This window comes from Ptychodera flava, chromosome 17, assembly GCF_041260155.1.
Source record: "Ptychodera flava strain L36383 chromosome 17, AS_Pfla_20210202, whole genome shotgun sequence".
NCBI classification, from domain to species: Eukaryota; Metazoa; Hemichordata; class Enteropneusta; family Ptychoderidae; genus Ptychodera; species Ptychodera flava.
The window spans coordinates 1,520,328-1,534,760 of NC_091944.1; the positions used below are offsets into that span (position 1 = coordinate 1,520,328).

The 14,433-nt window shown below is 36.5% G+C and overlaps 1 protein-coding gene across 1 annotated transcript; it reads right to left on the reverse strand.

The window, feature by feature from the left end:
- Positions 1-936: 936 nt before the first annotated feature.
- On the reverse strand, positions 937-2,388 carry LOC139116577 (uncharacterized). The gene is made up of 3 exons (XM_070679173.1): positions 2,352-2,388; positions 1,628-1,776; positions 937-1,182 (listed from the first exon to the last, which is right to left on the reverse strand). Exons 1-3 carry the CDS (start codon positions 2,386-2,388, stop codon positions 937-939), a joined length of 432 nt encoding a protein of 143 aa, XP_070535274.1.
- Between the last annotated feature and the right edge of the window lie 12,045 nt (positions 2,389-14,433).

The window sequence follows — 14,433 nt, forward strand, 5'->3', positions numbered from 1 at the left end:
AGTTCATGCCAGTTTAAGGTAATATGCACCTCGAAAGTGAAAGACTTAAACTTTTGCTCATATTTTCCTCAGTGAAACTTTGAACCATTCTCTTACCAAAGCAAGAATAAAAATCAGGGGTCACCGTGCAAACTTTGGTACTAGAGAGACAAATAACTTGCGATTTCTCGATATTTGAAATTCAAAATGGCCGCCGCCATCCCTGTGTTAACTCTATGGGAAAAAATAAAATTTTCGATTTTCAAAAAACTAAGACGGTGAAAACTTTTCTTTCGCTAAGAGCTTCAAAATGAGCCCCCACAAGTGGTAGGTCAGAAGAAAATTGATAAAATTTGAAGGCCCGAATTTCTGTCCCTGAGGTGCGTTCTACCTTAATTAAAATGAAGTGAATTCATAAGGTTCAAAATATGTATTATGGAGTCTCAAAAGCACAAAAAAGCTGCATAAATGGTAAAAATTCATGTTCAACACTAGTACAGAAATTTGCGAGAAATTTGCGAGAAATGGACACTTTCTCGCTTTTTGCGAGAAGTAAGCGAGAATACATAACTTTCTCGCAATAACTTAGCGAGAATTTAATTTTCTCGCAATCAGCTGGCGAGAACTGTGTTTTCTCGCTCAGCATCTGTGAGAAACTGAATTCTCGCAATCAATCAAGTTTAGTTTTCTCGCTCTGCATCTGCGAGAAATAGTATTCTTCTATCTAAGCATTTCACAAAATTTGCACAATTTCTCGCAGATGCAGAGCGAGAAAACATAGTTCTCGCTGACTGATTGCGAGAATTCAATTTCTCGCAGATGCATGCGAGAAAGTACAGTTCTCGCCAGCTGATTGCGAGAAAATTAAATTCTCGCTTACTTCTCGCGATACAGCGAGAAAGTGTCCATTTCTCGCAAATTTCTCGCAAATTTCTGTACTAGTGCAAGGATCAACATCTACCGTATAGCATTACTTTCTTCAAAAGTGATCTTTGACTCACCTGGCCTGGGCTGTCTGGTCATCTGTTGTCTTTGTATGTCATCACTGTGCATGGGTTGATGAGCTGCAGGTCTTTCCTGATGCATTGTGGGTCTTTCCTGGTGCATTGTGGGTTTTTCTTGGGGCTTGGTGGGTCTTTCTTCATCACCTGCTCCTCTCTCAAAGTCCTTCATCTCTTTGTCTCTCTGAGCAAACTTCAGTTCCTGCAGAAAAGTACACCAGGACAATGCAGGGAATTTCAGCAACATTTACTGATGAAAAGCTTAGAGAAATACAGCCTAGTGAGTTACTGAAACGTTTACATTCTCTTTCTTTGCTTCAGTTTGCTTGAGTCAAGTAACTTGCAACTGGTAATAGACCTATGCATGTTGGCTCTACATGAAGAAATAAAAGGTTGAAGATGCAAAAAACAATAAAACAACATCATCACACCTGCAAACAACTGATTATCTCTAAGATTTGTTGAAGTTGTCACAAAAAAGGTAATATTTCAACTGATATATCACATTCTTCTTTGTCATATCTTGACAAAAACAGCTCAAAGGATTTCTTTGAAAAATGCATTGATTTCAGAGCAGGCATGTCGAAATGTTTTGCAATAATTCTGTGATAGGATATGGTATACATGACAATATACACTGACGTTACCTGTTTTGTTATTTCGTATTGCAATCTTTCAAGATCACTCAGTTTAGTCTGGTAATGTTCAGCCAGTTGCCCTCCTGTGGTCACAGTTGGTTTCTGCTCTGGGAAAGACGATGGATGCTGTGGTCTGGATGGGGATGTTGGTCTTCTGCCTGTATGTCAGGGTGGGACAGGTTACAAGGGAGAAAATATTGGTGAGATGGTGTATAGTTTGGAAAGTCGGTAGAATCATAATTTGTTCACCATAAACCATATGTATAAACCCTTGACTGCTGTGTTTATTTCCCAGATAAACCCCAGTCTGGACAGGAGTATTGTTGTCATTGTTGACAAATAAATTTCAGTCTGGACTGGAGTTCAGTTGTCATTGTTGACAAATAAATTCCAGTCTTGACTGGAGTTCAGTTGTTATTGTTGACAAATAAATTCTGGTCTGGACTGGAGTTCAGTTGTCATTGTTGACGAATAAATTCCAGTCTGGACTGGAGTTCAGTTGTCATTGTTGACAAATAAATTCTGGTCTGGACTGGAGTTCAGTTGTCATTGTTGACAAATAATTTCCAGCCTGGACTGGAGTTCAGTTGTCATTGTTGACGAATAAATTCCAGTCTGGACTGGAGTTCAGTTGTCATTGTTGACAAATAAATTCCAGTCTGGACTGGATTTCTGTTGTCATTGTTGGAGAATAAATTCTGGTCTTGACTGGAGTTCAGTTGTCATTGTTTACAAATAAATTCCAGTCTTGACGGGAGATCAGTTGTCATTGTTGACGAATAAATTCCAGTCTGGACTGGAGTTCAGTTGTCAGTGTTGACAAATAAATTCCAGTCTGGACTGGAGTTCGGTTGTAATTGTTGACAAATAAACTCCAGTCTGGACTGGAGTTCAGTTGTCATTGTTGACAAATAAATTCCAGTCTTGACGGGAGATCAGTTGTCATTGTTTACAAATAAATTCTGGTCTGGACTGGAGGTCAGTTGTCATTGTTGACGAATAAATTCCAGTCTGGACTGGATTTCAGTTGTCATTGTTGGAGAATAAATTCTGGTCTTGACGGGAGATCAATTGTCATTGTTGACAAATAAATTCCAGTCTGGACTGGAGTTCAGTTGTCATTGTTGACAAATAAATTCCAGTCTGGACTGGAGTTCAGTTGTTATTTTTGACAAATGAATTCCAGTCTGGACTGGAGTTCAGTTGTCATTGTTGACAAATAAATTCTGGTCTGGACTGAAGTTCAGTTATAATTGTTGACAAATAAATTCAGGTCTTGACTGGATTTCAGTTGTCATTGTTGGAGAATAAATTCTGGTCTTGACGGGAGATCAGTTGTCATTGTTGACAAATAAATTCCTGTCTGGACTGGAGTTCAGTTGTCATTGTTGACAAATAAATTCTGGTCTGGTCTGGAGTTCAGTTGTCATTGTTGACGAATAAATTCTGGTCTGGACTGGAGTTCGGTTGTAATTGTTTACAAGTAAATTCCAGTCTTGACGGGAGATCAGTTGTCATTGTTGACAAATAAATTCCTGTCTGGACTGGAGTTCAGTTGTCATTGTTGACAAATAAATTCTGGTCTGGTCTGGAGTTCAGTTGTCATTGTTGACGAATAAATTCTGGTCTGGACTGGAGTTCGGTTGTAATTGTTTACAAGTAAATTCCAGTCTGGACTGGAGTTCAGTTGTCAATGTTGACAAAGAAATTCCAGTCTGGACTGAAGTTCAATTGAAATTGTTGACAAATAAATTCCAGTCTGGACTGGATTTCAGTTGTCATTGTTGACAAATAAATTCCAGTCTGGACTGGATTTCAGTTGTCATTGTTGACAAATAAATTCCAATTGGACTTGAGTTCAGTTGTCATTGTTGACAAATAAATTCCAGTCTGGATGGGAGTTCAGTTGTCATTGTTGACAAATAAATTCCAGTCTGGATTGAAGTTCAGTTGTAATTGTTGACAAATAAATGCCAGTCTGGACTGGATTTCAGTTGTCATTGTTGGAGAATAAATTCTGGTCTTGACGGGAGATCAGTTGTCATTGTTGACAAATAAATTCTGGTCTGGACTGGAGTTCAGTTGTCATTGTTGACAAATAAATTCTGGTCTGGACTGAAGTTCAGTTGTAATTGTATGGACAAATAAATTCCAGTCTGGACTGGAGTTCAGTTGTCATTGTTGACAAATAAATTCTGGTCTGGAATGGAGTTCAGTTGTCATTGTTGACAAATAAATTCTGGTCTGGACTGGAGTTCAGTTGTCATTGTTGACAAATAAATTCCAGTCTGGACTGGAGTTCTGTTGTCATTGTTGACAAATAAATTCCAGTCTGGACTGGAGTTCAGTTGTCATTGTTGACAAATAAATTCTGGTCTGGACTGGAGGTCAGTTGTCATTGTTGACAAATAAATTCTGGTCTGGACTGGAGTTCAGTTGTCATTGTTGACGAATAAATTCCAGTCTGGACTGGAGTTCAGTTGTCATTGTTGACAAATAAATTCCAGTCTGGACTGGAGGTCAGTTGTCATTGTTGACAAATAAATTCCAGTCTTGACTGGAGTTCAGTTATCATTGTTGACAAATAAATTCCAGTCTGGACTGGAGTTCAGTTGTCATTGTTGACAAATAAATTCCAGTCTGGACTGGAGTCAGTTGTCATTGTTGACAAATAAATTCCAGTCTTGACTGGAGTTCAGTTATCATTGTTGACAAATAAATTCCAGTCTGGACTGGAGTTCAGTTGTCATTGTTGACAAATAAATTCTGGTCTGGACTGGAGTTCAGTTGTCATTGTTGACAAATAAATTCCAGTCTGGACTGGAGTTCAGTTGTCATTGTTGACAAATAAATTCCAGTCTGGACTGGAGTTCAGTTGTCATTGTTGACAAATAAATTCCAGTCTGGACTGGAGTTCAGTTGTCATTGTTGACAAATAAATTCCAGTCTGGACTGGAGTTCAGTTGTCAACAATAACACTGTACATGACACACAGACAGGATGTATTTACAGGTTGAACACAAGGCATTGCAACATCAATTGGTAGTAGAGCTAGAAAATGTACTTTACAAACAGCAAAGAAAATACAGAATGTACATCCAAAGTTACAAAAAATAGAGTTTTTACAGTACTCCCAAGTATCTTTTGAACGTGTCATACTGTAAATAAACAAACCATTGCTTTGTATATTGCAAAGATTTTTTTTTTAAATATATTTTGAGAGAAGTGGGATTTGAACAAATTCACTGAAGATGCTTTGAGGTTTTCTAATTAATACGAACAGAGGTGATTGTGTGATTTCATTAACAGTTGACGTCACCATCATTATCTTTGCTATCACAAGGATGAATGACACTTCTTAAAGTGAAGTTTCAGAGTAAATATTGTAATCTTCCATCTGTTACACAGAATATGGCAGTGAATAGAGACAATCATAATTTTAAAAAGGAAAAGTACCCATCACAAAATAAAAAACACCTGAGTTCATTCAGCCTCAACAATTCTGTCATCATTGATCTATGGCTGCACTCTGTGCCTCCAACTCCCAGTGCATCATGGGAGAAGTGCAAAGTTTCCATTACCTCTTCCCAACAATTTTCATTTGTTCCATGGACAGCCATTGCATGTTACATATATTTACGTGATGTTCGTAGATAAAATATATTCTTAATGGATACCGAATGAATGAACAACATTATGACTTTATAATATTTATGTCCAACATACAATAACTTTCCATAGAAAAGATAAAGTATTGAAATATATCTCTGATATACAGAATTTTTAACATATAAAAATAAACATTGTACATCCAATACTTTATATACAGAAAAATGATTGCATTGGAAGTTATAAAAATATTAATTAAAGACAACAATAATAATAAAAGTATGGTAAAAATAATAACAAATATATATTCTATACCAGACATTCTGCATTATATACACAAATGAAAACTTTCTACAGTTTTATATTTACATAGCATTAGAAGGATGCTGAAAGGTGTAGCGTATGAGATGACAGTGTTTATCTGAATAAACTGATGGATAAACTTGATGATACCAATTGTCTGGCTTTTCCTGCTTTGATACTAATGACTGTAATTCAGTACAATCAGATCGTTTTGCAAAATCAGTGCCATTGATGCCGTTGATGACCCCTCGACACGTCACCTTTTCTAGATAATCTATTTTCGCAGATAATCTTGAAAGGTGAGGCATGAACACACATACTACATTACCCTCATCACAAATGTCTACAACGGATGAAAATGGATCTATTTCTTAAGAAAGGATATATTCGGTACTACTGAAGCCAAAGCGGTGTTTGAGTTCTAGGTCGACAAAAAAGAGCAGAAGAAGAAGAAGAATATTGAACTCCAGGAAAACCAATTTAGTAAAATCATTTAGGGGCTACCGGCTTGGGCCTCTACATATGCCGTATCAGTGAGCTGATGACAAGTATTGACACTTCTAATGACATCCGAGCTGATATTTAAACATGAACCACCCGCTTTCGTTGAAATTAAATGTATTGTTCACATTTATGGAGTTCTTACACCAAACAGAATTTGAGTGATGTTCGTGTTGCTTATAATAATTCTTTCAGAATTTTGTTAAATATCAGAAACCGAATAAGCATTAGTGATACTTTTGTGCAGAACTGCATTTCGACATTTGACAGTAAGCAGCGGGCTATGAGGGCTCGTTTTTACATTAGACTTAACAGGAGTGTTAATAACTTGATAAGTGCAGTCATGTCTGATTATAATAGAAGAGAGAGTAAATGGTGGAAAAGGGTGATGTCCACAGTATTTTAATCATTAACTTTGGTTTCCCATTTTTGTCGTATTGCTATTTTGGCATTTTACTTGGTTTGCTGTGACTTTTTTGTTTCAATCGATTGTAACTTTTGTTGTTGTTATTTTTTATACTTTCCTTCTCTGAGCTGGCTCTCGAAATAAAGTTATAATATAATATAATAAACTTGGAATCTTTCAACAGTTCTGTGTGCTTTACGCTATCGTTGTGATGACGGAGGTTGCACTTATCCAGACTGGGTTTGCGATGGAGAGGAAGATTGCGATGACGGAAGTGACGAAGCATACTGTGGTAGGTCGGGGGTAATGTGATACATTCTGTGATTGGTCAGATTTCAATGGCCACCTCAAGTCATCATTCATTTAGCCAATCAATATCAAGGAATTGTCGTAGATCGGGGAGTATTATTCAATGCAGTCGTTCGTTCAACTTTGCTTGTCCTAAGGATTTTGCATTGATATCCAGGCACCAATATACAATATACGTAATGTCACCGTCTGGCAAAAAAATTACGAGTTTGTTTTTTATCGAAGGTTCCTACTAAAATGACTCGTCAACGCGTTTTTTATTTCATTTTGAGGAGTTTTCAGCTCATATGATCCGCTACCTTCATAAAACAACAAAACAGGAACATTTATGTGTGGTGATGGTTCTGACACTCTGAAAGGTGACGATGGTCAGTTCCCTTTGCAGAACTGTACAGTACGCACGTATTATCTCACAGACGTTAATATTTTTAGCTGTCGGAAGCGTACCACCTTTTAAGATATTATTTTCAAGTGAATTTGAACAATATAGTTTACGTGGCTAATCTTGTCGAGGAAAAAAACAAAACATTTTCTCTTTTGACCTAAAATTATGATAATCCCGAAAGGAGATTGTTAAATGTGGACCTGTATTAGTGTACACTCGTAGATACATGGACACACAGCCAATGAAGCAGCTGCTCATCCGAAGATGTGATATCATCGATAAGAACATTATGCATAAATTAAGCAAATTCATAGGTTGTTATAACAAAAAAAATATTGTAAAATGTCAACCAATTACGCAGAACGTCTTTGCAGGTGTCTGCACGGACACTTCAACAGACGAACAGACATTCCGACAGACGAACAGACACTCCGACAGCGAAACAGACAATCCGGCAAACAGACAGTCAGAGATCGAGAAGAAACTTCTTCGATCGATCAATCAATCAATCAATCAATCAATCAATCAATCAATCAATCAATCAATCAATCAATCAATCAATCAATCAATCAATCAATCAATCAATCAATCAATCAATCAACCAACCAACCAACCAACCAACCAACCAACCAACCAACCAATCAACCAATCAATCAATCAATCAATCAATCAATCAATCAATCAATCAATCAATCAATCAATCAATCAATACTTTATTCATCCCAAACACTTGGCAATTAAAATGGTGACTGAAGAAAATTTACACGCACTAAAGAGAAATAAATAAAAACAAACAACAAACAGACACTGGTAAAAAAGCTTCACATCATTTCTTTATATTTAAAATCCGCACTGTGGTTGAAATAAAAGAACGTTTGCGCCGATTTGACCTGCAAGCCGGGGGCTGAAAACGCCGACCGGAAAGGCAGTAAAACAAACTCTGAAGATAAAACGTGGGTTTTACATGATATCATAGAGTGAGCCTTCCTGAGCACCTTTTGGTTGTAAAAACAAAACAAATTTCTCTCAGAGTACCGACTAAGTTGGAGCATATTGAAACGATCTTATCTAATGAGTGTTTATTTTTAACTGACAAATTATGCATCAAACAAATAAAGGAAAACGTTAAAACACTTTCAATGAATGTTTGATAAAATAGGGATAAAATATTTCTATCAACTCTAAATGAATCCTGTTTTCTCACAAAGTATAAGCGCTGCTGACCCTTTTTCATATGGCATCAGTGTTGGCATCCCATTTTGATTTATCATCAAAAATAGAACCCAGATCAGCATAAGTTGATACAATTTCAACTTCTTGATTATGGATGATGGTCTTCTCCCTTCTGTGTCCAAATCTCCTGAAATCAATGACCATTTCTTTTGTTTTTCGTGATGTTCAAGTTCAAATATGATTGGTCACACAAGTCAAAAAAACGCATTGAGAACGTGGCCATGATTATACTCAGACTCCATTAAATAAAAGTGAAAGTAACGCACTATCGTCCGCAAAGTAAACAAACTCAAGGGCTTCCTATTATGCAATCATACAAAAGGACCTGTTCATACTCAAATGTTTCCTTGTACGTTTTCAGGGTCAGAGAGTTCAGATGACAACAGCTGTGAAGGGTTTGAATTCCGATGTGACTCTGGTCAGTGTATATCGTTCATGTCGGTGTGTGATTACGTTGAAGACTGTATAGACGGTAGTGATGAAGACGTTGATTATTGTGGCTGACGTGTGCAAAACCATCATTGCATGTCCCTAGATCTCAAATACGGATCAACAATTCATCGAGACTCCAAGAAATCAAACTGCAGTTACGAACTTGTCACTGCGGTTACTTAACACCAACTTGCATGTAACACCTGGCATAACAACTTGTAGATTGGCAGTCTGACGTACGAGAGCGCAGTCAGAATTTTATCATTGTCTATACACTGTCTTCATTACCTGTCACTTTCAAGACGCTGGATATTTCACAATGTTGATGCGCTTTCAAGACGTTGGAAATTTCACAACTTTGAAGACGTTGGATATTTCACAATGTTGATGCGCTGTTCCTGAAGAAAGGATATATTCGGAACTATTGAAGCCAAATATGTAAAAAATTAATATTTGTTGTTGGGGGCTTCTTTCCAAAAATTGATCGATAAGCGCATTGTTTTAATTTTTCATTTTAGTTCACATAAAGCACACAATTTTGGCGGTGTTAATGTAATACTCCGTTTATCAATCTCTCTTCCACATGAACGGAAAAAGAAATAGTTGATGCGAAAGCTTTCACGTGATGCGCGTGTTGAACAGAAATTACTCTTTTTGGCCTAAGAGACTGGTCTATGACATAGGTATGAATTACACATTTACTGTCAATGAAGCACCAGTCACTCAACCAAAACACGAACACGTAACATTTAGTCTCTGCAATTCAAATGTTTGTGAATTCACATTTGCTAATAGCTGTGTCTGTGATTTACATTCACACTGATCTCTGACTGGTAAGTGAATTATTGATTTTTATTTCCTGTGAACAAAATAAGTATATGCCATAGATCTATATAGGTCAACTACTAGCATGCATCATTGATCCCTGGACATTCTACATATATCGAATTGCTGGCTATGTAACTACCACAGACACTGAATCGCATAGGTCTTCACTCTGTCGTAGAATTAAAAATCATTAACTCGCAGACCAGTCAGATCATTGCACAAAAATTATTGACTCACTTATCAGACAGGCCACTGACTAACAATGGATAAACTCACCGATCATACAGATCATTGAATAAGAAATCACTAATTTACAGATCATACAGACAATTTAATAACAAATCATCGACTCACAGATCAGATCATTGACCAACAAACCTCTGACTCGTAGATCAGGCACATAAAAATCACTGACAAATCATTGAGTTACAAATAACTGACCCAAAAATCAAACATATCATCGAATTACAAGTTACGGACTCACAGATCATACACAGATCATTGACTGTCAAATCCCTGAAACACGGACCAGACTGATAATTGGCAGAAAAACCATTGATTCCTATATACGACAGATTATCGACTTTCAAATCACTGACAGATCAGTCAGATCATTGAGCAACAAGTCACTGACTCGCAGATAGGACAGAGTATTGACTAAATCATTCACGCATAGATCAGACAAATCATTGAATTACAAATGATTGACTCACAGACCAGAAAGATCATTGACTGACTGATGAGGAGATCAAACAATTCATTGATTGAATGTACTGATGATTGATAATTGACATAGAAGAGTTTCAGATCATTGATTCTCAAATCAGTCAGATCATTGACTCGCAAATCACTGACTCAGAGATCAGATAGATCATTGACAGACAAATCACTGACTCAGAGAGACAAGATGCATCATGCATTGACTTAAAGACCACTGACTTGGAAAAAGAAATCAAAGTCCGATGCATTATTCGCTTAACCAGGTTCAGATTGTTATAATTAGAACACAATATATCACTGATAAAGAAAGACAGACAGACAAAGACGACGTGGTGTCTAGTAAGGAGTATCTGAATAATTTGGACTGTTGTCGTTAATTAAAACTGCCAGGCTTCAGTAACAGATTATTAACAACGAAACTGTTGACTATATTGGTTGCTATGCCAGTAATTCCGTTTCTAGAAATGTTAAAGTTGATTGTTAAGAAAGCTGATGCCTTTAGTTCGTCGAAAAGTTTGGCAAAAATTTTCAGCTTGTGAAGAATATTAACTGAATGTGTGTCATTGTTACATTGAATCATTGATGACGTAGACATCTGATGATGCTTTGATAAATTTCAGGATACAGTGTCACGAAATTATATTCTTAATTCCATGTCACATATTATTTATTAACGTATTCTAACTTTGAAAGTTGATTTGTTGAATATTGTTAACAGTGATTTTTATCGATAAGTCTTCAAATGAAGTGATATAATGAGTTATGTAGACAAAAGTTAACTTTCTTCAACCAATGAGTCCAGTGAATACAAAAGTATAAAAGAACAAAAGTCCACATTGTTGAACATACTTCGATGCATATGTAACCTTTTAAGTAACCCTATGATCGTTGGACTTAACGTATTTGATATTACCTAAACATTTAGTAATAAGATTTTTACTGTTAGAGTTCGTGTCACGTGACTTGCTCGTTAGTTTGACTACGTAGCAATGTGAAAGCTTGAATTCGTATTCAGTCTACTGCTGCACTGGATCATGTGATATTGCACCTATTCATGCTAATTTTAGGTAAATATATCAACAATACTGCAAAACATCTCAACTTGCTTGTTTTCATGGCGATATTTTATCATCAGTAAAATATGAAGTTGTTATTTAAACCGCTAAACCGTGAAAATATGTTAGGCGTGGTTATTCTCTGCTGAGAACTGTTTTTATGACAAGAGTTATTTCAAGTCTTTTCATGATATATTATGGAGCCATTGAGAGTAGTTAACAGAGTCGCACAGTTTTCACTGAGATGTGTATTCCTCAATACGACCACACACACGCATCGCTTTCAATGGAATGTGTGCTTGTGACGGCCACCTCAAATTCCTAGTGTACCGTGTCTAGACCAAATTCAGATTTTTCAATAGGTCAAGACCCCTCTAAAATTTACGCGACTTGAAGTGTGCGAGCAGCTAATGAGGGCGAGTAACAAGCGACCGTGAATATTTGACGATGACAGAAATGTCAGTCAAATGTTTATCAAGACATTTTTTAAAGGAAAGACATCTTCAAAATAATTTAATCCATATTTAATCCATATTTATATTTGTTACATACATACATACATACATACATACATACATACATACATACATACATACATACATACATACATACATACATACATACATACATACACGGTTCAAACTTACTTTTGTGTAAAGATTTTTACTTTCTTGAATACAAAAATACAAAATGATTCCTTCGCAATCCTCAAATTTTCAGAAAATTTCATCACTGATTGTTACAGGTTTTCAATACCGATTTATTCCTCTGAAGTTGCCTTTACATGTATGTAATAAAGAAGAGTGTTAAACCCTACATTGAAATCTGTTACACGCTGACATCAGCCAAAATTCTAGCTAGATAAAAAGTTGACTCACTTAAGACGATCAATTGGTGCATGGTGTGTATCTTTGGATTTGATCATAACATGGATCGGCAATGATTGGTTACTGTACAGCCAGACTTCAATCGTGGATTCCACGAATATTGATTATGCAAAGTTGTTGCATGGAGAATGCATGAAAACCAAATCAAACACCTTGTTGTAAATTAAACACAGTGTGTGGTTCAAAGTCAAGCTCAATTAGGATTGAGATAATATTTTTTTCGACCATGTTCTTGAACAAATGGCGTCTTTCAACAGGGTCCGATTTAGGTACACTCTATCGAAATCCAAACTTGACAACAAATAGTAAACTCTCATCGAATTACCTGAAGGACCATTGATTTTATTTTTATAGTGTACACAATTTCTGGTCGCATAACTTGTATGTGCCATTGGATGACCAAGTGTGTACGATCATGATGCATTCTATCTTTGTAATAATTATGAATTCTTTGTCGTAGTAAGAAGACACAGGTAAACTACACTCAGTCTGCGACAATAACAATTCTACACTAGGTTCATTCCTATTTTGAAATCATCAACCCACTCTATTACAGAGGTCAGGGGTCATTGTAGTGATTACAAATCAAGCTACGTGTAAAACGAGACAAAACGTAGGGTCTGCAAATACTCAACCTTTCCGGTTTGTGTAAAAAATGGATTAAAATATTTTCCAACATACTTCATGAGCAAAATTAATTAATAATGATCAACATTAAAACTAATGAAAAATTGACTTAGGGCGAGTGAAGTAGTCATAAATAACATGACTCGGCAAAAACATAAAATATTTCAATAATTTATGTAGTAATTATTAACCCGTTATCAGTTAAAGAGCGGATCAGTCATCTCGAATTTGTCTGGTCATGACAAGTAGAAAATATTTTTTTAATGTCTATGGTTTAATGGTGAACATCAAGTATTTGACAGAGAGCAATAAACCTATTTAGAAAGAGCATAGAGTGTAATTACCGTGGTTTACAACAGCGGTAAATCGAAGATTCTCTTTACTAAACAAGGAAGATCAAGATGTCGAGATGTTGGCAATAAAATAGAAATGAAATGATTGTCATTTGCGCATGCTCTATCAAAGGTTGTACATCGATGGGAAATCTGAAGTTGACCACATTAGGGGGACGCTCCATTAACTTAGAAGTACCTGACTAACCCGAGTTGGTTATCAGAGGATTAATCTCTATGTCAACATATGCGAACAGATTTATCTTTTAGTGTAAACAAAACATTATCACTGCTGGAACTACTTTTAGCACGGCCCACGCCGGTCGGCGCTTAACTTGATGATGGCTCTGTCCGGCACTCAGGATTTCCGACCAGCGTTAAAAGTGCCGTCCAGCACATGCTGTTACTTGGAGGTCATCATTTAGTTCATAAAATTGCATGACCATTTTACAAAAACAATGGTACTATAGAATCCCTTTCAATAAAATCTGTTTAAACAATACCAGCGGTTAATTAACGTACGCTGATTTTGCATACGAAAAGCTATTTAAGCTGGTTGAGGGTACGTTCACAAAGATCATTGCCCTTTGAACTAAAGTTTTCCTGTCACACAATATCTCTGTACGATCGAAAGGAGACAAACTGAAGATTTTTTGCTTTGTATGAATGTTTATATTCCCTATAAAAGAAAGTACGGTAGAGAAAATCAGCACAACAAAACAGGACTTACTAAAACGTACTCTTTCAATTTCAGTTCAGAATCAATGAGTGGCATTGCGGAAAGGTGCATGCAATGCAATGAAAGTCAAGAGCAAACTTTGGTGTCAACGGATCCAGTCTTTGAATTATCAATGAACACTCACTTATTTTTCTGGTCAAAAAGCCAAAGGCTACTTGTCCATCGCAACAAGCCTCTCTGTTTGCAGCGTGTTCATTTTTAGCCGGATGCCGGCCAAATTGACCGGCTACTTCCGTATTTTGGCCGGCTACTTTTCAGCAATGTTTCGCTCTCTAGCCCCGAAATTCTAGTTTTGATAATAATATTTTTATATTTGTTGTCTTTCAAGCCGGAGATAACATTTCAGAAGTGCCGATGTGGCTATATGTAGTTTAGCAATTTACGCGGTGAACTTGTTGCTATCTAGTATCAGCCTGTAGTACCGCGATCTGCGAACGTGTTGTACTGTA